This window comes from Nannobrachium achirus (assembly GCF_963921795.1).
Source record: "Nannobrachium achirus genome assembly, chromosome: 2".
Classification (NCBI taxonomy): Eukaryota; Metazoa; Chordata; class Actinopteri; order Myctophiformes; family Myctophidae; genus Nannobrachium; species Nannobrachium achirus.
In genome coordinates, this window is record NC_137811.1 from 45839059 (window position 1) to 45866899 (window position 27841).

Consider the following 27841-nt stretch of genomic DNA (forward strand, 5'->3'; position numbering starts at 1 on the left):
ATAATTCATTTCAGTTTCATCATTAAAAAAAAACATATTTTGAAGGTACAATCCACAAGCCTTTATTTTCAAACACCAGATTCTATACAGATACTGTACTAGTAAGACAAGAGAAGCAACCTCGCCAGAGACTGAACCAATATGTCCATATATGGGTATTCAGACATGCTTAATATTGATGACATCAGGAATCTCCATACATGGGCTTATAGTGTGAGTGAGTGAGTGAGTGAGTGAGTGAGTGAGTGAGTGAGTGAGTGAGTGAGTGAGTGAGTGACTGACTGACTGACTGACTGACTGACTGACTGACTGACTGACTGACTGACTGACTGACTGACTGACTGACTGACTGACTGCTGACTGACATGAGGCGGAGGTTTTGATACTAACTTCTCCCTACGGTAACAATTATGTTTGGAGATGATCAGATGAGATACTTGAATCTGATTGTGGTGAGATCCAGAAACTTCCTATGATATTGAAGATTTGTTTATTTTTCATGCTTTTTTCAAGGGAGTAAACTGATAAGAGGTGGAATTACGAAACAGTCTTCTCAGCTTGCAACCGAAGTTTCTCAAAAAGCCATTGATGGGATACCACGGTCATGTAGCCACACTCAACTTCAATTTAAACCATGGTGGAGACTGGACCTTCAAAGGGTCTACAAAGTCAATTATGTCACAATCACTAACAGAAGGGACTGTTGCGCAAGCAGACTTGATGGAGCTGAGATCCGCATTGGAAATTCTATGAGTGACAATGGAAACCTCAACCCGAGGTATATATAGGTCTGAGTAATTGTGTGTGTGTGTGTGTGTGTGTGTGTGTGTGTGTGTGTGTGTGTGTGTGTGTGTGTGTGTGTGTGTGTGTGTGTGTGTGTGTGTGTGTGTGTGTGTGTGTGTGTGTGTGTATTCCCTACAAAGCAGGGTGTGTCATGCAAATAAAATAGTTTGACAAAATCTGACAGCAGTGCTTGTAAATTAGGATTGTTCATTCAAGTTTATGACATCAAGGTCTGGATACAGACATTAATATAAATCTAAATGTTTTGGTTCTCAGGTGTGCTGTGATCAGACATATCCGAGCTGGAAGAACCCAAACATTCTATTGCAGAGGGATGATAGGTCGCTATATCAATATTGTTATTCCTGGCAAGAAACAATATTTGACTCTGTGTGAAGTGGTGGTTTATGGGCACCGTTATACCATTTGGCCTTTTGGTAGGTACTAATCTTCATCATTCATTTTCATCCACTTCCAGAGTCGGGTCACAGACGTAACAGTTCCAGCAGAGAATCACAGACGTCTCTTTCCCGGGCCACTTAGCTACTGCTAACTGGCTGATCCTGAGGCGCTCCAAGACCAGCATGGAGCTATAATCCCCCCGTCCAAAATATGCCCTCCACCCACCTTAAAGGAGTCGTTCAGACCAAAACACATATAGGGTTAAATCTGCCTTTTATCATACCCCTTCATACCTGCTTTAGTCGCTTTTTTTTCATAGCTGCCCCTGTTGCTAGATTTCAGCTGCCCCTGTTGCTAGATTTCGCGGGCCCTCTCATAACTAACAGAGTAGATAGTCTTTATTCTAGTGCGGTTATTTCTTTAGCTTCAAAGTTAGTATTTTTTTAATGGATTGTGTTTACAAAACGTCCTGAGACCAACCAAACCGCTGTTTTGACCTCACAGGCACCCTTACTTGTCAAACAGACGAGAAGATCCTCTGCTCCTTCCCTCCCTTTCTAGGCTCTCCTCTCCCTGCTCTGGTGCAGAGCAGGAGCCGTTTGACCCTATATGTGTTTTGGTCTGAACGACTCCTTTAACTGGCTCCTTACACAGCGGCTCTAGTCCGAGTCTCTCATGATTGACTGAACTTCTTAACCTAAGGTACATGAGAGCCACCACCCTGAAAAAATGAAATGTGGCGCCACTTGTTTTTATGGCCTACATTTCAAGACCATAGGTGAAAATAGGAAAAGTTGACCAGTATTTTGTGAGCTTTGTCTTTTGGCTCAGCTCTGTCTTTGTCACAACAGTGTGGTACATTAAACACCAGTAAGACACCTCAGGGTGACAAGCGGCTTCTGGCTAAAGGGATTTTGTTCCCCTGACATCACAGTGATTATATATTGGCATTCACAGATATGGGCTTAATATTGATGACATAAGGGATCTCCATATATGGGCATAAAAGTGATTTCTTCCCCTGGCATTACAGGGATCTCCATATCTCCATATATGGGCATAAAAGGGATTTGGTTTCCATGACATCACAGTGATGTCAGAGATATTCAGTATGCAAATCTTTCTTTAATCCTTTATACAGTATGATATTTTTTTTTGTGTCTTTCAAGGGAAAAATGTGGCAAGAGGTGGAATTGCTACACAGTCTTCTCGGCTTTCATTTGGATATCCTCAAAAAGCCATTGATGGGAGACGTGCAAGCAACTGGAGACGGGGGTCCTGTACACACACAAAGCTTCAATTTAAACCCTGGTGGAGACTGGACCTCCGAACGGCCTATAAAGTCAACTACATCAGAATCACAAACAGAAAGGATTGCTGCTCTAAAAGACTCAATGGAGCTGAGATCCGCATTGGAAATTCAAAACGGGACCATGGAAACCGGAACCCGAGGTATATTAATACTTATCCACAAGTTTCCCAAGGAGTTTACAGGGGGAAAGGGTATGTGTTAATGTGGGCTTCACTTCCTCCTGCACACAGCTGATTCAAATCACTTACCAAGCACCAAGTAATCACATGCAGTGATTCAGGTGTCACAGCAGCACAGCAACCAAAAAAAGCAGTCGCAAGGACATGTTCCGTTCGTGGCCCTGCAACAATAATCGTTTTAAGAACACTTTTATTCCCTCCACCATTAGACTTTTTAATTCAATGGCCAGCCACTGGACATGGACTACTAATTCGTTTTTTAGGCCTATGCAATGGACTTTTTATTATCCCCATGGTTACCTTTTTAAATGCTTTTTAATTTTTTTATGTGTATTCACTCTCTGTTTTTAACCCGTGTCCAATTCCTCTTTTGGTGTTGTGGTTTTAACTAATATGCCTGTATGTAGCTATGGGATATCTGAATTTCCCCTCAGGGATCAATAAAGTATCTATCTATCTATCTATCTATCTATCTATCTATCTATCTATCTATCTATCTATCTATCTATCTATCTATCTATCTATCTACCAGTCAGAATGATACAGCTAAGAGAACAGGAAGTGATGCCCACATTTCACACAAGGGCTCATGGGACACATTGTGAACATAGGTCTAGGTAGTTGCATGTGTTTCATCTACTGTATACAATTGTGATGACAATGACTAGAACTTTAAAACCATTTTGTTGTCCACACATTTTACGTCATTAATTATGTAATGTATTACATATGTATTGTATATATATATATATATATATATATATATATATATATATATATATATATATATATATATAAAACTGTATGTATTAGGTATTGTATTCATTTGTATGGGTTTGTGTATTAAATTGGAATATCTGATATTTGGTTTTCAGGTGTGCTGTAATCAGACATATCCGAGGAGGAGCCACCCGAACCTTCAATTGTAGAGGGATGACAGGTCGCTATGTCAACATTGTGATTCCTCGCAGGACACAATACCTGAGTCTGTGTGAAGTGGAGGTTTATGGTCAGCGTTTTATCTCAACTGGTAGGTACTAATCTCTAACAAAATATCACAGTTGTACAATTGAATGATCCGTCATGAATATCAAGGTTTAGTATGACTCAGAGGGAAGTGTAGGTATGTCTTACATCAATAAACATAGTTATTACAATTACAATTCTATATTTTGGGATTATACCTTCCTTCGCAGACGTAAGGTATTTGTTCAATATCCTTCTGATATTTGTATGGCTGGATCTTTAGGTGATAATTTCTTCTTTGGTCCTTTAAACTTAAGTCGTTTGCATGGTAAATGAGACAAATTGTATTTATCCCATGGCTGTGATATCTGGACACAGCCGATGATATTCTTTGCTTGTTTTTCTCACTTCTTTCAAGGTATAAATCTGGCAAGACTTGGAATTGCTACACAGTCATCTATATATGGAATCGGAAGGCCTCAAAAAGCTATTGATGGGAGACGTGCAAGCAGATTCAACCAGCGGTCCTGCACGCACACACGGCACGATCGTAAACCCTGGTGGAGACTGGACCTCCAAACGATCTACAAAGTCAACTATGTCACAATCACCAACAGAAAGGACTGTTGCGCTAACAGACTCAATGGAGCTGAGATCCGCATTGGAGATTCTCTGAGGGACAATGGAAACCGCAACCCAAGGTACATCAATTTCAATTTCAATTTAGCAGACTCTCTTATCCAGAGGCACTTAAGTGTAAAATTATAGTAAGTACTGACAGCAGATCCTGCCAGCTTGAATCAGTTGAGTCATTGTAAAGAATTTAGGATTGTGAATAGTGTTAACCTCTTCACGTGTAAGACACTGGTCATAACAATGTAATGTGTTCATGAAAGCAGTGTGTGTATGCTTTTGTGTATTAAATGGACGTCTCTGATATTTGGTTCTCAGGTGTGCTGTGATCAGACATATCCAAGGTGGAGCCACCAAAACCTTCAATTGCAGAGGGATGACAGGTCGCTATGTCAACATTGTGATTCCTCGAAGGAGACAATACCTGACTCTGTGTGAAGTGGAGGTTTATGGTCAGCGTTTTATCCCTACTGGTAGGTACTAATCTCTAACAAAATATCACAGATAGCAGTACAATTGAATGGTCTGTCATGAACATGGAGGTTTACCATGCCTCAGAGGGAATTTCTTCCTAGTCGTTTGTAAATGAGACAAAATGTATTTTCTCCTGTCCTTTAGTATTTCTCATGGTGGCGCCAAACCTTTAGAAATATGCACAAATTAAGTTGACGTTAAGACATTTCCTCATCAATTACAGTATGATGCAACCATTTTCTTAATTTTCTTCTTCCTAGGGAAAAATGTGGCAAGAGGCGCAGTTGTTGCACAGTCCTCTACATATTCATTTGGGCGTCCTGAAAATGCCATTGATGGGAAACGTTTAAGCAACTGGAACCAGCGGTCGAGCACCCACACCTTAGCTGAACGTAACCCCTGGTGGAGACTGGACCTCAGAATGACTTACAAAGTGTACTATGTTACCATTACCAATAGAAAGGACTGCTGTGCTAACAGGCTCAACGGAGCTCAGATCCGCATTGGAAATTCTCTAAACAACAATGGAAACAACAATCCTATGTAAATACTTAATTTTCTGTTGGCTTCATTTGCACAAAATACAGCAGTACTGATGTGTTCAATAACCACGATTAACAGTATGGTTGCGAAGCAACAAATTGTCTAGTGTAAATCTGCCATAGCAAAGCCGATAGGCCTAATCTTTTTTTAATTGGGATGTTGAAAAACTAGACTTGTTTGAGTACAAGTCTCACACAATATGAGACTTGTATATAACCAACACAATGTAAAAATCTAAATCTTTGTGGCGTTACATGTTTTTATTTATATTTTTGATTTCCCCTTAGATGTGCCGTGATCTCTTCTATCCCAGCTGGTGCCACCTACACCTTTAAGTGCAGTGGGATGGAGGGTCGTTATGTCAATATTGTTATTCCTGGAAAGAAGAACATCTTGACTCTGAGTGAAGTAGAGATCTATGGTCACCGTTTTGCCAAACCTGTCCCTGTTGGTAGGTATTAATATGTTATATAACATTACATTTAAAGTACAATTAAATAATCTATCATGACCACGGATATTCATGGAAATTATTTGATTCCCTCATGGACAAGGCTAGTTTCTCCTAGAGGTATTGAGGTTGAGAGTGGCACTATCTGTAGCCAAAACTAACATTTGGTGAGAAGATTTTTTTTTTCAAAGAAGTAATGGTAAATTCCAAATATATTAATGCTCTCCAACAATTAACATTTAAATCATGCTTAATTGCATGATCTGTGTAGTTAATCGCATAAAGTAATCGCATAATATAGTATTAGTTAAAATTTCCATCTATACACACACGCACACCATTTCTCTCTACAATGGTACAGTAGTTATTCTTTTCATAAGCGATAATATAAATCAAATAATCTAAATTATATTTGTAACCTATAGTTTTCAGCTGGGGGCTTTTCAAATAGGTTCCGGGGGACGGGTACTGTCCTAAAATTGGCAGTACGTTGCCGCCAAAATATTTGTACATGTACATCCAATATTACGTAAATCTGTCCTTCTTCATTAATATGTTATTTTGTTTTTTGTTTTTTCATTGAATTTATATTTTTCAAGGTCCAAAGCTGGCAAGAGGAGGAGTAGTTACACAGACTATTCAACATAAATTAATAAGTCCTCAAAAAGTCATCAATGGGAAGATCATGCTAGGTACGTACTATTTATTGTATGTAATTTGAAACGACTGTACAATCACAATTTATTCATAAGGAATGTGCTCATTCGGGCATCATCTCCTGTAATGCTTTGTTTTGCTCATTTTATTTTCATGTTTTCTCAAGGTCAAAATCTGGCAAGAGGTAAAGTTGTTACACAGACTGTTCAATATAAGATTTTAAGTCCCCAAAAATCCATTGTTGGAAACCGTGTGGAGTCCTTTAAAAAGATTGTGCTAGGAGATAGGTAGTTTAGGTACTAATTATAGTATGTCGTTTGAAACTACTGTTCCATTACAATGAATACATTGTGAATTATGTAAATTGGGGTGTTGTCCTTACCCTCGATGACCATACAGGCTTATGCAAAGGCTAAAATGTCATTTAGAGTCAGGCCATTTTCGACATGGCATTTTATTGTACATCAAAGCTATAGTGTGTGTAGCTTCGATGTACAGATTATTGATGTTTTGATTGTTTTTGATTGTATTGAATAGGTTCTGATTGATTGAGTTGTATTGATATAGATATTACCTTTTGCTTATAGTAAATCACTCTGGATTAAGAGCGTCAGCTAAATGCCTAGATTGTAAATTGTCGTCTTCATTATTGCGTTTTGTGGTTCTTCCATTTTCTATGCTTTTCTCTAGGTCCAAATCTGGCAAGAGGAGGAGTTGTGACTATTCAACAAAAAAAAAATCCTCAGAAAGTCATTGGTGGCAAAATTATGATAGGTAGGTACTAATTATAGTATGTGATCTGAAACTACCGTACAAGTGCAATTAATGCATTGTGAATATGTACATTTGGGCATCATTTTCATCAATGAATTGTTCTTTCTTCTTTTATTATTATTGTCTTCTATTTTTTCCCACACTTTTCTCAAGGTCAAACTCTGGCAAGCAGTAAAGTTGTTACAGAGACTATTCAACAAAAAATTATAAATCCTCAGAAAGTCATTGGTGGAAAAATTATGCCAGGTAGGTTCTAATTATAGTATGTGATCGGAAACTACTGTACAATTAAAGTTAATGCACTGTTAATACGGTATTTACATTTGGGCATCATCTTCATTAATGCATTGCTATGGTTCTTTTTCCTTTAATTATTTTCTTCTCCTTTTATTTTTCACGCTTTTCTCAAGGTCAACATCTGGCAAGCAGTAAAGTTGTTACAGAGACGATTCAACATAAATTAATAAGTCCCCAAAATTCCATTGTAGGAAACCGTATGGAGTTATTTAAAAAGATTGTACTTGGAGGTAATTACTAATTATAGTATGTCATCTGAAACTACTGTACGAGTACAACAATGAATACATTGTGAATATTTAAATGTTGGCGTTGTCTTCATTAATGCGTTTTTTATTTCTTTAATTTTTAATTATATTTTTCATGTTTTTCTCAAGGTCCAAATCTGGCAAGCGGTAAAGTTGTTACACAGACTATTCAACAAAAAATAAGTCCCCAGAAAGTCATTGGTGGAAAGATCATGCTTGGTAGGTACTAATTATATTATGTGATCTGAAACTACTGTACAAGTACAATGAATGCATTGTAAATAGCCTATGTACATTTGGGCATCATCTTCATCAATTAATTGATCAATGAATCAATGAATTGTTGTGGTTCTTACTATTATTTTCTTCTATGTTTTTTTCCCTACACCTTTCTCAAGGTACAAATCTGGCAAGCGGTAAAGTTGTTACAGAGACTTTTCAACAAAAAACAAGTCCTCAGAAAGTCATTGGTGGAAAGATTATGCTAGGTAGGTAATAATTAGTATGTGATCTGAAACTACAGTACAATTACAATTAATGCATTGTGAATGTGTACATTTGGGCATCATTTTCATCAATGAATTGTTTTCGTTCTTACTCCTTTTATTATTATTTTCTTCTATGTTTTTCCCCACACTTTTCTCAAGGTCAAACTCTGGCAAGCAGTAAAGTTGTTACAGAGACTATTCAACAAAAAAATATAAATCCTCAGAAAGTCATTGGTGGAAAAATTATGCCAGGTAGGTTCTAATTATAGTATGTGATCGGAAACTACTGTACAATTAAAGTTAATGCACTGTTAATACGGTATTTACATTTGGGCATCATCTTCATTAATGCATTGCTATGGTTCTTTTTCCTTTAATTATTTTCTTCTCCTTTTATTTTTCACGCTTTTCTCAAGGTCAACATCTGGCAAGCAGTAAAGTTTTTACAGAGACTATTCAACATAAATTAATAAGTCCCCAAAATTCCATTGTAGGAAACCGTATGGAGTTATTCAAAAAGATTGTACTTGGAGGTAATTACTAATTATAGTATGTCATCTGAAACTACTGTACGAGTACAACAATGAATACATTGTGAATATTTAAATGTTGGCGTTGTCTTCATTAATGCGTTTTTTATTTCTTTAATTTTTAATTGTATTTTTCATGTTTTTCTCAAGGTCCAAATCTGGCAAGCGGTAAAGTTGTTACACAGACTATTCAACAAAAAATAAGTCCCCAGAAAGTCATTGGTGGAAAGATCATGCTTGGTAGGTACTAATTATATTATGTGATCTGAAACTACTGTACAAGTACAATGAATGCATTGTAAATAGCCTATGTACATTTGGGCATCATCTTCATCAATTAATTGATCAATGAATCAATGAATTGTTGTGGTTCTTACTATTATTTTCTTCTATGTTTTTTCCCCACGCTTTTCTCAAGGTAAAAATCTGGCAAGCGGTAAAGTTGTTATAGAGACTATTCAACAAAAAATAAGTCCTCAGAAAGTCATTGGTGGCAAAATTATGCTAGGTAGGTACTAATTATAGTATGTGATCTGAAACTACCGTACAAGTACAATTAATGCATTGTAAATATGTACATTTGGGCATCATTTTCATCAATGAATTGTTCTTTCTTCTTTTATTATTATTGTCTTCTATTTTTCCCACACTTTTCTCAAGGTCAAAATCTGGCAAGCAGTAAAGTTGTTACAGAGACTATTCAACAAAAAATGATAAATCCTCAGAAAGTCATTGGTGGAAAGATTATGCCAGGTAGGTTCTAATTATAGTATGTGATCGGAAACTACTGTACAATTAAGTTAATGCACTGTTAATACGGTATTTACATTTGGGCATCATCTTCATTAATGGTTCTTTTTCCTTTAATTATTTTCTTCTCCTTTTATTTTTCACGCTTTTCTCAAGGTCAACAACTGGCAAGCAGTAAAGTTGTTACAGAGACTATTGAACATAAATTAATAAGTCCCCAAAAGTACATTGTAGGAAACCGTATGGAGTTATTTAAAAAGATTGTACTTGGAGGTAATTACTAATTATAGTATGTCATCTGAAACTACTGTACGAGTACAACAATGAATACAGTGTGAATATTTAAATGTTGGCGTTGTCTTCATTAATCGTTTTTTATTTCTTATATTTTTAATTATATTTCTCATGTTTTTCTCAAGGTCCAAATCTGGCAAGCGGTAAAGTTGTTACACAGACTATTCAACAAAAAATAAGTCCCCAGAAAGTCATTGGTGGAAAGATCATGCTTGGTAGGTACTAATTATATTATGTGATCTGAAACTACTGTACAAGTACAATGAATGCATTGTAAATAGCCTATGTACATTTGGGCATCATCTTCATCAATTAATTGATCAATGAATCAATGAATTGTTGTGGTTCTTACTATTATTTTCTTCTATGTTCTTTCCCTACACTTTTCTCAAGGTACAAATCTGGCAAGCGGTAAAGTTGTTACAGAGACTTTTCAACAAAAAACAAGTCCTCAGAACGTCATTGGTGGAAAGATTATGCTAGGTAGGTAATAATTAGTATGTGATCTGAAACTACAGTACAATTACAATTAATGCATTGTGAATGTGTACATTTGGGCATCATTTTCATCAATGAATTGTTTTCGTTCTTACTCCTTTTATTATTATTTTCTTCTATGTTTTTCCCCACACTTTTCTCAAGGTCAAACTCTGGCAAGCAGTAAAGTTGTTACAGAGACTATTCAACAAAAAATTATAAATCCTCAGAAAGTCATTGGTGGAAAAATTATGCCAGGTAGGTTCTAATTATAGTATGTGATCGGAAACTACTGTACAATTAAAGTTAATGCACTGTTAATACGGTATTTACATTTGGGCATCATCTTCATTAATGCATTGCTATGGTTCTTTTTCCTTTAATTATTTTCTTCTCCTTTTATTTTTCACGCTTTTCTCAAGGTCAACATCTGGCAAGCAGTAAAGTTGTTACAGAGACGATTCAACATAAATTAATAAGTCCCCAAAATTCCATTGTAGGAAACCGTATGGAGTTATTTAAAAAGATTGTACTTGGAGGTAATTACTAATTATAGTATGTCATCTGAAACTACTGTACGAGTACAACAATTAATACATTGTGAATATTTAAATGTTGGCGTTGTCTTCATTAATGCGTTTTTTAATTCTTTAATTTTTAATTATATTTTTCATGTTTTTCTCAAGGTCCAAATCTGGCAAGCGGTAAAGTTGTTACACAGACTATTCAACAAAAAATAAGTCCCCAGAAAGTCATTGGTGGAAAGATCATGCTTGGTAGGTACTAATTATATTATGTGATCTGAAACTACTGTACAAGTACAATGAATGCATTGTAAATAGCCTATGTACATTTGGGCATCATCTTCATCAATTAATTGATCAATGAATCAATGAATTGTTGTGGTTCTTACTATTATTTTCTTCTATGTTTTTTCCCTACACCTTTCTCAAGGTACAAATCTGGCAAGCGGTAAAGTTGTTACAGAGACTTTTCAACAAAAAACAAGTCCTCAGAAAGTCATTGGTGGAAAGATTATGCTAGGTTGGTAATAATTAGTATGTGATCTGAAACTACAGTACAATTACAATTAATGCATTGTGAATGTGTACATTTGGGCATCATTTTCATCAATGAATTGTTTTCGTTCTTACTCCTTTTATTATTATTTTCTTCTATGTTTTTCCCCACACTTTTCTCAAGGTCAAACTCTGGCAAGCAGTAAAGTTGTTACAGAGACTATTCAACAAAAAAATATAAATCCTCAGAAAGTCATTGGTGGAAAAATTATGCCAGGTAGGTTCTAATTATAGTATGTGATCGGAAACTACTGTACAATTAAAGTTAATGCACTGTTAATACGGTATTTACATTTGGGCATCATCTTCATTAATGCATTGCTATGGTTCTTTTTCCTTTAATTATTTTCTTCTCCTTTTATTTTTCACGCTTTTCTCAAGGTCAACATCTGGCAAGCAGTAAAGTTGTTACAGAGACTATTCAACATAAATTAATAAGTCCCCAAAATTCCATTGTAGGAAACCGTATGGAGTTATTCAAAAAGATTGTACTTGGAGGTAATTACTAATTATAGTATGTCATCTGAAACTACTGTACGAGTACAACAATTAATACATTGTGAATATTTAAATGTTGGCGTTGTCTTCATTAATGCGTTTTTTATTTCTTTAATTTTTAATTATATTTTTCATGTTTTTCTCAAGGTCCAAATCTGGCAAGCGGTAAAGTTGTTACACAGACTATTCAACAAAAAATAAGTCCCCAGAAAGTCATCGGTGGAAAGATCATGCTTGGTAGGTACTAATTATATTATGTGATCTGAAACTACTGTACAAGTACAATGAATGCATTGTAAATAGCCTATGTACATTTGGGCATCATCTTCATCAATTAATTGATCAATGAATCAATGAATTGTTGTGGTTCTTACTATTATTTTCTTCTATGTTTTTTCCCTACACCTTTCTCAAGGTACAAATCTGGCAAGCGGTAAAGTTGTTACAGAGACTTTTCAACAAAAAACAAGTCCTCAGAAAGTCATTGGTGGAAAGATTATGCTAGGTAGGTAATAATTAGTATGTGATCTGAAACTACAGTACAATTACAATTAATGCATTGTGAATGTGTACATTTGGGCATCATTTTCATCAATGAATTGTTTTCGTTCTTACTCCTTTTATTATTATTTTCTTCTATGTTTTTCCCCACACTTTTCTCAAGGTCAAACTCTGGCAAGCAGTAAAGTTGTTACAGAGACTATTCAACAAAAAATTATAAATCCTCAGAAAGTCATTGGTGGAAAAATTATGCCAGGTAGGTTCTAATTATAGTATGTGATCGGAAACTACTGTACAATTAAAGTTAATGCACTGTTAATACGGTATTTACATTTGGGCATCATCTTCATTAATGCATTGCTATGGTTCTTTTTCCTTTAATTATTTTCTTCTCCTTTTATTTTTCACGCTTTTCTCAAGGTCAACATCTGGCAAGCAGTAAAGTTGTTACAGAGACTATTCAACATAAATTAATAAGTCCCCAAAATTCCATTGTAGGAAACCGTATGGAGTTATTCAAAAAGATTGTACTTGGAGGTAATTACTAATTATAGTATGTCATCTGAAACTACTGTACGAGTACAACAATGAATACATTGTGAATATTTAAATGTTGGCGTTGTCTTCATTAATGCGTTTTTTATTTCTTTAATTTTTAATTATATTTTTCATGTTTTTCTCAAGGTCCAAATCTGGCAAGCGGTAAAGTTGTTACACAGACTATTCAACAAAAAACAAGTCCCCAGAAAGTCATTGGTGGAAAGATCATGCTTGGTAGGTACTAATTATATTATGTGATCTGAAACTACTGTACAAGTACAATGAATGCATTGTAAATAGCCTATGTACATTTGGGCATCATCTTCATCAATTAATTGATCAATGAATCAATGAATTGTTGTGGTTCTTACTATTATTTTCTTCTATGTTTTTTCCCCACGCTTTTCTCAAGGTAAAAATCTGGCAAGCGGTAAAGTTGTTATAGAGACTATTCAACAAAAAATAAGTCCTCAGAAAGTCATTGGTGGCAAAATTATGCTAGGTAGGTACTAATTATAGTATGTGATCTGAAACTACCGTACAAGTACAATTAATGCATTGTGAATATGTACATTTGGGCATCATTTTCATCAATGAATTGTTCTTTCTTCTTTTATTATTATTGTCTTCTATTTTTCCCACACTTTTCTCAAGGTCAAAATCTGGCAAGCAGTAAAGTTGTTACAGAGACTATTCAACAAAAAATTATAAATCCTCAGAAAGTCATTGGTGGAAAGATTATGCCAGGTAGGTTCTAATTATAGTATGTGATCGGAAACTACTGTACAATTAAAGTTAATGCACTGTTAATACAGTATTTACATTTGGGCATCATCTTCATTAATGGTTCTTTTTCCTTTAATTATTTTCTTCTCCTTTTATTTTTCACGCTTTTCTCAAGGTCAACAACTGGCAAGCAGTAAAGTTGTTACAGAGACTATTGAACATAAATTAATAAGTCCCCAAATATCCATTGTAGGAAACCGTATGGAGTTATTTAAAAAGATTGTACTTGGAGGTAATTACTAATTATAGTATGTCATCTGAAACTACTGTACGAGTACAACAATGAATACATTGTGAATATTTAAATGTTGGCGTTGTCTTCATTAATCGTTTTTTATTTCTTATATTTTTAATTATATTTTTCATGTTTTTCTCAAGGTCCAAATCTGGCAAGCGGTAAAGTTGTTACACAGACTATTCAACAAAAAATAAGTCCCCAGAAAGTCATTGGTGGAAAGATCATGCTTGGTAGGTACTAATTATATTATGTGATCTGAAACTACTGTACAATTACAATTAATGCATTGTGAATGTGTACATTTGGGCATCATTTTCATCAATGAATTGTTTTCGTTAGGGTTAGGGTTAGGGTTAGGGTTAGGGTTAGGGTTAGGGTTAGGGTATGTATAGTATGTGATCGGAAACTACTGTACAATTAAAGTTAATGCACTGTTAATACAGTATTTACATTTGGGCATCATCTTCATTAATGGTTCTTTTTCCTTTAATTATTTTCTTCTCCTTTTATTTTTCACGCTTTTCTCAAGGTCAACAACTGGCAAGCAGTAAAGTTGTTACAGAGACTATTGAACATAAATTAATAAGTCCCCAAATATCCATTGTAGGAAACCGTATGGAGTTATTTAAAAAGATTGTACTTGGAGGTAATTACTAATTATAGTATGTCATCTGAAACTACTGTACGAGTACAACAATTAATACATTGTGAATATTTAAATGTTGGCGTTGTCTTCATTAATGCGTTTTTTATTTCTTTAATTTTTAATTATATTTTTCATGTTTTTCTCAAGGTCCAAATCTGGCAAGCGGTAAAGTTGTTACACAGACTATTCAACAAAAAATAAGTCCCCAGAAAGTCATTGGTGGAAAGATCATGCTTGGTAGGTACTAATTATATTATGTGATCTGAAACTACTGTACAAGTACAATGAATGCATTGTAAATAGCCTATGTACATTTGGGCATCATCTTCATCAATTAATTGATCAATGAATCAATGAATTGTTGTGGTTCTTACTATTATTTTCTTCTATGTTTTTTCCCTACACCTTTCTCAAGGTACAAATCTGGCAAGCGGTAAAGTTGTTACAGAGACTTTTCAACAAAAAACAAGTCCTCAGAAAGTCATTGGTGGAAAGATTATGCTAGGTTGGTAATAATTAGTATGTGATCTGAAACTACAGTACAATTACAATTAATGCATTGTGAATGTGTACATTTGGGCATCATTTTCATCAATGAATTGTTTTCGTTCTTACTCCTTTTATTATTATTTTCTTCTATGTTTTTCCCCACACTTTTCTCAAGGTCAAACTCTGGCAAGCAGTAAAGTTGTTACAGAGACTATTCAACAAAAAAATATAAATCCTCAGAAAGTCATTGGTGGAAAAATTATGCCAGGTAGGTTCTAATTATAGTATGTGATCGGAAACTACTGTACAATTAAAGTTAATGCACTGTTAATACGGTATTTACATTTGGGCATCATCTTCATTAATGCATTGCTATGGTTCTTTTTCCTTTAATTATTTTCTTCTCCTTTTATTTTTCACGCTTTTCTCAAGGTCAACATCTGGCAAGCAGTAAAGTTGTTACAGAGACTATTCAACATAAATTAATAAGTCCCCAAAATTCCATTGTAGGAAACCGTATGGAGTTATTCAAAAAGATTGTACTTGGAGGTAATTACTAATTATAGTATGTCATCTGAAACTACTGTACGAGTACAACAATTAATACATTGTGAATATTTAAATGTTGGCGTTGTCTTCATTAATGCGTTTTTTATTTCTTTAATTTTTAATTATATTTTTCATGTTTTTCTCAAGGTCCAAATCTGGCAAGCGGTAAAGTTGTTACACAGACTATTCAACAAAAAATAAGTCCCCAGAAAGTCATCGGTGGAAAGATCATGCTTGGTAGGTACTAATTATATTATGTGATCTGAAACTACTGTACAAGTACAATGAATGCATTGTAAATAGCCTATGTACATTTGGGCATCATCTTCATCAATTAATTGATCAATGAATCAATGAATTGTTGTGGTTCTTACTATTATTTTCTTCTATGTTTTTTCCCTACACCTTTCTCAAGGTACAAATCTGGCAAGCGGTAAAGTTGTTACAGAGACTTTTCAACAAAAAACAAGTCCTCAGAAAGTCATTGGTGGAAAGATTATGCTAGGTAGGTAATAATTAGTATGTGATCTGAAACTACAGTACAATTACAATTAATGCATTGTGAATGTGTACATTTGGGCATCATTTTCATCAATGAATTGTTTTCGTTCTTACTCCTTTTATTATTATTTTCTTCTATGTTTTTCCCCACACTTTTCTCAAGGTCAAACTCTGGCAAGCAGTAAAGTTGTTACAGAGACTATTCAACAAAAAATTATAAATCCTCAGAAAGTCATTGGTGGAAAAATTATGCCAGGTAGGTTCTAATTATAGTATGTGATCGGAAACTACTGTACAATTAAAGTTAATGCACTGTTAATACGGTATTTACATTTGGGCATCATCTTCATTAATGCATTGCTATGGTTCTTTTTCCTTTAATTATTTTCTTCTCCTTTTATTTTTCACGCTTTTCTCAAGGTCAACATCTGGCAAGCAGTAAAGTTGTTACAGAGACTATTCAACATAAATTAATAAGTCCCCAAAATTCCATTGTAGGAAACCGTATGGAGTTATTCAAAAAGATTGTACTTGGAGGTAATTACTAATTATAGTATGTCATCTGAAACTACTGTACGAGTACAACAATGAATACATTGTGAATATTTAAATGTTGGCGTTGTCTTCATTAATGCGTTTTTTATTTCTTTAATTTTTAATTATATTTTTCATGTTTTTCTCAAGGTCCAAATCTGGCAAGCGGTAAAGTTGTTACACAGACTATTCAACAAAAAACAAGTCCCCAGAAAGTCATTGGTGGAAAGATCATGCTTGGTAGGTACTAATTATATTATGTGATCTGAAACTACTGTACAAGTACAATGAATGCATTGTAAATAGCCTATGTACATTTGGGCATCATCTTCATCAATTAATTGATCAATGAATCAATGAATTGTTGTGGTTCTTACTATTATTTTCTTCTATGTTTTTTCCCCACGCTTTTCTCAAGGTAAAAATCTGGCAAGCGGTAAAGTTGTTATAGAGACTATTCAACAAAAAATAAGTCCTCAGAAAGTCATTGGTGGCAAAATTATGCTAGGTAGGTACTAATTATAGTATGTGATCTGAAACTACCGTACAAGTACAATTAATGCATTGTGAATATGTACATTTGGGCATCATTTTCATCAATGAATTGTTCTTTCTTCTTTTATTATTATTGTCTTCTATTTTTCCCACACTTTTCTCAAGGTCAAAATCTGGCAAGCAGTAAAGTTGTTACAGAGACTATTCAACAAAAAATTATAAATCCTCAGAAAGTCATTGGTGGAAAGATTATGCCAGGTAGGTTCTAATTATAGTATGTGATCGGAAACTACTGTACAATTAAAGTTAATGCACTGTTAATACAGTATTTACATTTGGGCATCATCTTCATTAATGGTTCTTTTTCCTTTAATTATTTTCTTCTCCTTTTATTTTTCACGCTTTTCTCAAGGTCAACAACTGGCAAGCAGTAAAGTTGTTACAGAGACTATTGAACATAAATTAATAAGTCCCCAAATATCCATTGTAGGAAACCGTATGGAGTTATTTAAAAAGATTGTACTTGGAGGTAATTACTAATTATAGTATGTCATCTGAAACTACTGTACGAGTACAACAATGAATACATTGTGAATATTTAAATGTTGGCGTTGTCTTCATTAATCGTTTTTTATTTCTTATATTTTTAATTATATTTTTCATGTTTTTCTCAAGGTCCAAATCTGGCAAGCGGTAAAGTTGTTACACAGACTATTCAACAAAAAATAAGTCCCCAGAAAGTCATTGGTGGAAAGATCATGCTTGGTAGGTACTAATTATATTATGTGATCTGAAACTACTGTACAATTACAATTAATGCATTGTGAATGTGTACATTTGGGCATCATTTTCATCAATGAATTGTTTTCGTTCTTACTCCTTTTATTACCCTTTTCGGTAGCACTTTACAATAATGACCTGTTATAAATCATTTATAAACATTTATAAGCAGTTTATAGATGAGTAATAAACATGAACAAACTGTTTATTGACATTTGTAAATGTTTAACTAAACATTTATAACTGTTTTAAACATCATTTACATGTTATTAGTAAGGTATTAGTAAGTAGTAAACTAATCATGAATAAACCATTTATATACATTTGTAAATGCTTACTAAATCATGTATAACCAATGCTAAAATTCACATAATGTGTAGGTAGGAATGCATTTACAAATGTCTGTTAAGGTGACCTCCATGTGTTGTTCATGTTTAATATACGCTTTGTAGATGTTATCAAGAGCCCTAATGTAAAGTGAAGGCTATTCATTGCGACCATCAGGTTGCAAGTTACTATGAAAACCTCCCCCGGCTGTCTGTCAGTCCCTCCGTCAGTCTGTCCGTCACGTCACATCACGTCACGTCACACTTTTGGCCCTACTCTTATCTCCGGCACCGTTTCCCCTATCCATGCCAAACTTGCCAAACTGCTAAACATGAACAAACATGGAGGCCACATTAACAGACAGTTAATGTGGCCGGACAGATATAAATAACTAACCAGTAAGGAGATAAGCAACCTCATGGTGGCGCTAGAAGAGGGGCATGTGAGAAATCAGGGGTGGAGGTTGTGGTTTGGCAGCCAAGGAGTGTGTGCAAAGTTTGGCATGGATAGGGGCAACGGTTCCAGAGATAAGAGTAGGGCCAAAAGTGTGGCGTGGCGTGACGTGACGTGACGTGACGGACATCCGGTGGAGGTTTGTATAGTAACTTGCGACCTCACGGTCGCAATGAATAGCCTTCACTTTACATTAGGGCTCTTGATAACATCTACAAAGCGTATATTAAACATGAACAACACATGGAGGTCACCTTAACAGACATTTGTAAATGCATTCCTACCTACACATTATGTGAATTTTAGCATTGGTTATAAATGATTTAGTAAGCATTTACAAATGTATATAAATGGTTTATTCATGATTAGTTTATTACTTACTAATACCTTACTAATAACATGTTAATGATGTTTAAAACAGTTATAAATGTTTAGTTAAACATTTACAAATGTCAATAAACAGTTTGTTCATGTTTATTACTCATCTATAAACTGCTTATAAATGTTTATAAATGATTTATAACAGGTCATTATTGTAAAGTGCTACCTTATTTTCTTCTATGTTTTTCCCCACACTTTTCTCAAGGTCAAACTCTGGCAAGCAGTAAAGTTGTTACAGAGACTATTCAACATAAATTAATAAGTCCCCAAAAGTCCATTGTAGGAAACCGTGTGGAGTCCTTTAAAAAGATTGTACTTGGAGGTAATTACTAATTATAGTATGTCATCTGAAACTACTGTACAAGTACAATGAATACATTATGAATATGTAAGTGTGGGTGTTGTCTTCATTAATGCGTTTTTTGGTTCTTTAATTTTTAATTTATTTTTTCATGGTTTTCTCAAGGCCCAAATCTGGCAAGAGGAGGAATCGTTACACAGACTATTCAACAAAAAAGAAGTCCTCAGAAAGTCATTGGTGGAAAAATTATGCTAGGTAGATACTAATTAGTATGTGATCTGAAACTACTGTTCAATGAACGCATTGTTCCTTCTTCTTTTATTATTATTTATTCACGCTTTTCTCAAGGTCAAAATATGGCAAAAGCTGGAGTTGTTACACAGACTATACAACATGAAACGGAAACATTATGCTTGGTAGATACTAATTAATTATATTATGCCATCTGAAACATTATGTACAATAAGGAATGTGTACATTTGGGCACAATCTTCATTATTATTATTATTAAGTACAGAGGTAGAGTTATAGAAGTTATAGAAGTTTAATGCTTAAATGATAACACAAAAAGTCCGGATGGCTTGTTTCCATTGTGGTCGTGTGTATTCAATTCATCAAGACATATAAGTACATACAGTACAGTACAATACTAGAAAACTTGCAATTTGTGAAATTGCGAGTGCAGTTGCACTGTGGCACACTTGTTATGCCTGGCAAATTTTACCGTTGCTCTGGTTTAGTGATCTTTTATTTTACTTAGTTGCTATCCATGGACTTTTTAAGTTAGTTTTAAGCCTGAAAACCTTGGACTTTTTACCTCTGAAAAGCCTGACCTCCCGATGGACCGGTGTGTCTGCTGGCTCTGAACAGACCTGTGCGACGCAGTATCACACCTGAGGGTGCTGGTCCCCTGGACTAGTGGTTCCCAACCTTTCTGTTACAGACCGGCTGACAGTTCATAAAATGTTTGTCGACCGGCATGGTTCTGGTGGGGGTAGTTTATAAACCACAGTCACATCACTGACAAATCCTTGGTATCTTCGTGCGACCACCTCAAAATATCTCCGCTGTTTGGAAAACAGCGGACACAAGATTATATAGATTCACGGCCTGGAATTCCCTGCCGCCTTCTCGCGGTACAGGTCCCTCGGAAAGCTACGGTCCATGGACCGGTGGTTGGGAACCCGTGCCCTGGACGTCTGCTCCATTCCCGGTGCAGTTTGCCCAAGTGGCCGGGACCGCTGGTTAAGGTGGTGGCTTCGGTGGTTAAGCTCATCGGCATCGACATGGGCAACTGGTTCCTTGAGTATCTTGAAAACCAGACTCATTGCAAGTTGCTGTACTCTGTCCTCTACCCTGAGCCATCCCACCCTAGCATAATGAGAGTGGGCTAGGTGTGAGGTTCAGTAGTAACCCCAGTAAAAAGATGCCATATCCACTAGTTTCCAACATCCCATCGTGCATTGCGCAGAAGGTGTGCGGCAGTTCCGGCGTCGCAGCCGAGTCACGAGTGTGATCTACAAGCTCACAATGGTTGCATCTGCGATGCGACGTGAGCATGTATGTCAGTTGTTCTCCGGATGTGTCCCACACATAATTCTACAGTAAATTACCGCGGAAACAGGTGGATAGGCTATTGCCAGGTGCACTGTGTAAAGCAATATGCATCTTGGGAATCATCTTCATTTAATGTATTTTATTTGTTTGTTTGTTTGTTTGTTTTTTGTTTGTTTTTTCCATTTTCATGCGTTTCTCCAGGTGCTCATATGAAAATGGGTGGAATTGTTACACAGACTTCGCATTTTTCATTAATAAGTCCTCAAAAAGCCATAGCTGGAAAACAAATCATAGAGACTAAAACCATTATGCTAAAAGGTAGGTATTCATTTACAGTATGTCATACAAAGAGTTAATTCATCATAAATGTGCAAACTTGGGCATGATCTTCATTTAACAATCCCCCACCTGATTTCTTTCCCCCTACTTTTGTTTTTCATTGTTTTATCAAGGTCCAAATCTAGCAAGAGGTGGAAAAGCTGTACAGTCTTCTCAATATTCATATGGACGTCCTCAAAAAGCCATTGACGGGAAACGTTTAAGCAACTGGAACCAGCGGTCCTGCACCCACACCAAATATGAACGTAAACCTTGGTGGAGATTGGACCTCAAAAGAACACACAAAATCCACATAGTAACTATCACCAACAGAAAAGACTGCTGCGCTGAAAGATTAAATGGAGCCCAGATACGCATTGGAAACTCCCTGAAAAACCATGGAAACAACAATGCTATGTAAGTAATTTTATTTTTCATTGCATCAACTCTTTCTTAAAGGACAATTTGTTTTTTCTACAACAAGGGTTCTTATTTTAGGTTTTAGAGAAAAGAAAAGATGAGTGTTAAAATGTTTTCATTTTACTGCTTTTTTCATTTTAGCTATTTTAATTATTTTATTTCAGTGGGGCATGTGTACAAGTGGCTAAATATGTATTTTTTTAAACAATAAGCCCATGCCCAAGATGCACCGCAATCTTTCATGGGCAGATGTGACTTATGGGGGCTAGTAGTGTTACTGTAAATAGAGATAAATCGCCGGGGAGCTTATTATGTCTAAAGAGACATATTTAGCCACTTGTACGCATGCCCCCAACCACCAAAATTGCTAAAATCGCTAAAACAATTGAAAGCAGTAAATGAAAACATTTTAAAACTCATCTTTTCTTTTCTATAATTACAATTTAAAATACTGTATGAACCCTTGTTGTAAAAAAAAATCCTTTAACCAATATTGTACACACTGTATCCTCTACGGTAGATACTTTCAGCAGATTAAGAGCACATATAGTGATCAAATAGTGATGCATAAACAACAGAAAAATTAACAATGAATTTGTCATTCATTTCCCTCAGATGTGCCGTGATCTCTTCCATTCCAGCTGGTGGCACCCAAGCCTTTGAGTGTAAAGGAAAAGTTGGTTGTTACGTCAATATTGTGATTCCTGGAAGGAAAGAGCGCTTGACTCTGTGCGGAGTAGAAGTATATGGCGGTTAATTGAAACAGCCTAAATGAGTCTGCTACTTTTGCCATTTAAGAATTTGAATTCTGAAATGTAGCGGTTTTGGACACAATGAGGTTTCCACCCGGACAGAGACATTATGATTCATGTTTTTAAGGTAGCCTCTGACAGGTTTGAAACTTTAAAAAAATTGTATCTATATTGTCACTGCCGGGTAGAAACCTTGTATCTCCAAGATTCAGATTTGTACGTTTTTTGTTTTGTTTTTCCTTATAAAGCCCTGCTTCATCATACAAGACTTTTGCATGAAACTAGTGTAAATACCGTAATTGCTGGACTATAAACCGCACCTGAATATAAGCTTCACCAGCTAAATTTAGAACAAAAAACCGCTAGAGCTCCCCTGGTGGCCGTTAGCTGTAAAAATCTATATATAAATCCTTGTCAAAGACCATTGTAAAACTAACTAACTGGCCATTAGCATTAGCTGTAACAATATTTATATAAGCCGCACCGTTGTATAAGCCACAGGGTTCAAAACATGTGAAAAAAAAGCTGTGGCTTATAGTCCGGCAATTACAGTAGGCTATTTTCACTATTTTTAATCGTTTTTTTAAATAACAAAAAAGGGAAGGTTCTGGATATACAAGGTGTCCACCCGACAATGACAATATGTCTCCTCTTTGATTCAATTTTAATTTCCTTTGTCATGTTCAGTTACAGTACGGTTGCGTGTCTCCTTGGTGTTATTGGAGCACGTTATACTATCATTTAACATTGTTGTCTAATGCCTATATCTATCTATAAATGCGACAAATCTCTGCGTGTGTGTATGTAATCCGCGTATCTCGAGAACCGTTCGTCTCACCGGCTTCAGATTCGGCACGCGCATTCCCCGCCGTGGCGCGGAGTGCAGTGCCGGGCCTCGACCCGACCCGATGTGCGGTTTTCCGAAACCGGCGCAAAAAGTTCGGAATCTCCTTATGCAGAGCTGATTGTTGACATCAGGCTGTTCCGGAGGAAATCGGCGCAAGCGCTGACTCATTGTGACATCACTTCATAAAAGGCTCTGACATCACGTACACCACATGACCCCACACTCCTATGACAGAGATCTACATATATGGGCATATGGGCATTCTGACATCACTTCTGCTGACTCAAAGACAAACAGGCAAACAGATGGTCGCTGACTCATTGTGCTCAAGATGAAGACAGACAGATACAGAGATATCCATATATGGGCAAACATCACGTACGCCACATGAGTCAACAAAAAATGCCATGGTTACGTATTGAATGTCATCAGTATGACGTAACCGAACCATGGGTAGAGGGGCATCATTCCCCACGGGTGGCAAAGCAAAGAGGCTGTGTATACTGCTCAAGATGAAGACAGACAGATACAGAGATATCCATATATGGGCATAAAATGGACGCTGACAAACTAAATAAAATAAATAAATGGGGTTTGCGTTAAAGGGTGGGGCATTCATTCCCTATTTACATCGTTCCCGAGTAGGCCGGTCCCCGACTAGACGATTGGCCGCCCGAAGGGAAGAGATCTCCATATATGGGCATAAAAGGGACACAGACAGACAGATACAGAGATCTCCAAATTGGGCATAAAATGGATGCAGACATACAGATATCTCCATATATGGGCATGATAAATCCATATATGGGCATAAATGGACCCAGGCAAACAGATGGTCAAAACGGGTCCTATGACAACAGTTATAATGGGGTTTGCATTAAAGGGTGGGACACAGACAGACAGATACAGATATCTCCAAATATGGGCATAAAATGGACGCAGACATACAGATATCTCCATATGGGTATGATATATCCATATATGGGCATAAATTGACCCAGGCAAACAGATGGCGGAGCTGATTGTTGACATCAGGCTGTTCCTGAGGAAATCGGCACAATCGCTGACTCATTGTGACATCACTTCATAAAAGGCTCTGACATCACGTACGCAACATGAGTCAACAAAAAATCTCTGTGAATGTGTATGTATGTATGTGAATCTCGAGAACCGTTCTTCTCACCGGCACGCGCGTTCTCCAGATATGGGCATAAAATGAATCCCCGAATGGGGAGCTGATGTCTGACATCAGAGTTTTCCGCAACCGGTACTGTGTGTGCAGAGATCTCCATATATGGGCATAAGGGGACAAAGGCAAACAGATGGTCAAAACGGGTCCTATGACAACAGGTATATTGGGGTTTGCATTAAAGGGTGGGGACAAAGGCTAACAGATGGTCAAAACGGGTCCTATGACAACAGGTATATTGGGGTTTGCATTAAAGGGTGGGGCATTCATGGGGTCCGCTCCAAAAAAGAAAATAAAAGAGACAAAGACAAACATAAGACAAGCGACAAAGCGTGGGACTGGGAGGATGACTTGAATGATGCAGATTTAAGCAGGCTGTGTATTCTGCTTAAAGAAGAAACAAACAAAAAGCGACAGAGATCTCATATATGGGCATAAAATGGACGCAGATAAACAGATATCTCCATATACGGGCATAAAGGGACACAGACAGACAGATACAGAGATCTCCATATATGGGCATAAAATGGACGCAAATAGACAGATATCTCCATATATGGGCATATGGGCATAAAATGGACCCAGAACTATATCTGCAGTGATCTCCATATATGGACATAAAATGGACACAGGCAAACAGATGGTCAAAACGGGTCCTATGACAACAGGTATAATGGGGTTTGCATTAAAGGGCGGGGCATTCATTCCCTATTTACATCGTTCCCGAGTTGGCCAGGTCGCCGACTAGACGCTCGGGCGGCCCAGCTTCTAGTATATATAAAACAGAAAGAAGAAATCTAATTAAAAGAATTGGAGTTGCATCAGACGTTGGCTCTTCCTGTTTCTTATTTATATTTTGCAATAGGTAATGGTACAGTAAGTTAAAGTTGATTCATAAAGTGCCTTTCAAAACAAATGTTGAAGGTGCTGTACATAACAATAAAAACAAAGTGACAGAAAAAGAAATTACCAACAAACTAAAACAAGAAACTGTTAAAAAGATAGGATAAAATAAAATATAGCAATATAGCAAATATAGCAGAATCAACCGACTCTGCTTGTCTTAATGCCAAGTGGAAGGCCAAAGAGTGGGGCTATAGCCTCTATCAGAGTCATAAAACTACACCGTTACGTCATTCCTCGCGGTGAAGAGCTTTCCACCGCGAGTCCCGACACATCTCTCTGTTTTTACTTTCAGACAGATAGGCTCTTCACCCCGTTCACTGATTGGTCGATCTAGACCAGTCAGTCACGGTGAATAGGACTCCACTGTGACGGACTATGATGGCCTTCACTTATTTTCTGACTTGAGGTGGAAAGCTTTCCACCTCAAATTTGCGGTGGATAGCTCTTCACCGCAGACTCTGATAGAGGCTTATGAAGGTGAAGTGCTTTATAAGTGATTAAAAGAATTGTCGGTGAGATGTCAAAAACATCAACATCTCTCAGTAGGAAATAATTGAACTGTAGCAGCTGACGAAAACACAGATAGGGATTTGTTTCACTTTAACAAATTCACTGCACTTCCCCGTCTTCCCGTTACTCATACTTAACACAGCAATGCTGCCATAGGCCTCACGCTTTGCACAGTAGTTTTTGTGCATACATCTAACGTTTAAAAAGTTAATTGGAATTTCAATATGCCATTATTTAAAGTTCATGACTTAATATACAATGACAGAAACACACATGCACAAAGACACAAAAAGTATAGATACATATATACTTTCTCTCACCTCTCTTATATTCTCTCTATCATTTTCTCTGTCCGCCTTCAGCCTTGCCTTCCATTACACACATTCATATTTTATACCTATCTTCTGGTGCTCTAGCTCCTGCCTCAGATATGACACATCATCCATCAGTTTTGGATGCAACAGCACTTCCTGCATGGTCCCTCTATCTGCGGGCCACTGGCAAAGAGACAACAGAGGGGGCCTGTACTGTAGCTTTGACTGATGCACAAACACACGCACGGACGCGCGCACACACACACACACACACACACACACACACACACACACACACACACACACACACACACACACACACACACACACACACACACACACACACACACACACACACACACACACAAACACTTGTTTGTGTTGCTATTCTGTGGATTTTTTTAGGACATTGCTTTTATGAATGACATCTTGGTCTATATGACTGAAAACTTGCAATCTAAATAAAAAACATGATTTTGCACAATTTTGAGTGTGCGGATGCTCCCTTTAATTTTACATGAATGACATTGTTACAATTTCTTTTGGCAAAGTCTAAAGCCAAAACTAGCTGGTCTACATGCTCACAACACACTGCAACACAACACGCTGTGAGCTTGTAGAGTAGCTATTTTCGGTGCATGATACCGACCACTACTAAGTATAAATCAGGTAGGCTATAACTCTAACCCTAACCTCTAAAGCAAGCCTAATCCTAATCCTGAGTGTTAATTTAACTCAAGGAGTGTACATACAAAATGAGCAGACAATAATATTAGCAGAAACACATGAAGAGATCTATAACCCTGATTGACCATGACAGGTCTGTAACTCTGAGTGTACAGATGGAACCAAATGGACCCATAGTTAAGGGGGTCCTTATAAATAACTAGTACTAGTGGACTCATAATGTGCCATATATTCATGGGTTTAATTTGTAGTCCTACACCGGCCATGTTGAGGACCAACACAGGTGTTCTGATTGGCGTAGAACATTAGTTCTATCTATGCCAATCAAACAAATTGAAACACAAGTTGGTCCTCAACATGGCCATGTAGGACGACAAATGAAACCCATGAATAGTGTCGTAGTAAATAAGTGTCATACACAGTTTGAAGAAAACCTGGAGACTGAGACATTCAGTAATTGGGTCTTATGATCAAAATAAGAACGTTATAATTTTAGAAAATCTAAAGATGGCCTTGGACAAGACCAACACAATTGTCTGCGTACGGACATGTTTGGTTGTCTGGTTGCATACTTCACAAACCATCTCATTTCAGAGCTGGACACTACGACAAATAGGCATAAGTAACTTAATCTTGACATTCACATTTGATCAGCACTGCCTAGACCTGTGAGTTTGAACAAAGTTTCACGAGTGGACCATGCACGGGACGGACCTCATTTGCATAATGGGATTGACTATTGTCTTTACTGGAAACATATAACTGCAGTTGTTATATTTTCTATTAGTGATTTCTTTAGTAAGTAGCCATGTAATAATATCAGGTTAACCTGATATTCTCGGCCCGCCGGCGGGCCCAACGGCCGTACTTTGACAAACATTCACGTCCACGCAAGCGTGTGTTTCACCTACACGGGCATGTCGCATATCTATAGAAAGCCACAAGTCTTGTGATTACAGAGCTGCAAACCACGTGTGTGTAGCAC

At 36.6% G+C, this 27841-nt stretch overlaps 1 protein-coding gene across 1 annotated transcript; it reads left to right on the forward strand.

The window, feature by feature from the left end:
• Positions 1 to 5170: 5170 nt before the first annotated feature.
• On the forward strand, positions 5171 to 22408 carry LOC308298636 (pentraxin fusion protein-like; the record flags this gene model as incomplete). The annotated part of the gene is made up of 4 exons (XM_080742279.1): positions 5171 to 5292; positions 5580 to 5743; positions 21549 to 21648; positions 22267 to 22408. 4 exons carry the CDS (start codon positions 5171 to 5173, stop codon positions 22406 to 22408), a joined length of 528 nt encoding a protein of 175 aa, XP_080598405.1.
• Positions 22409 to 27841: the final 5433 nt, after the last annotated feature.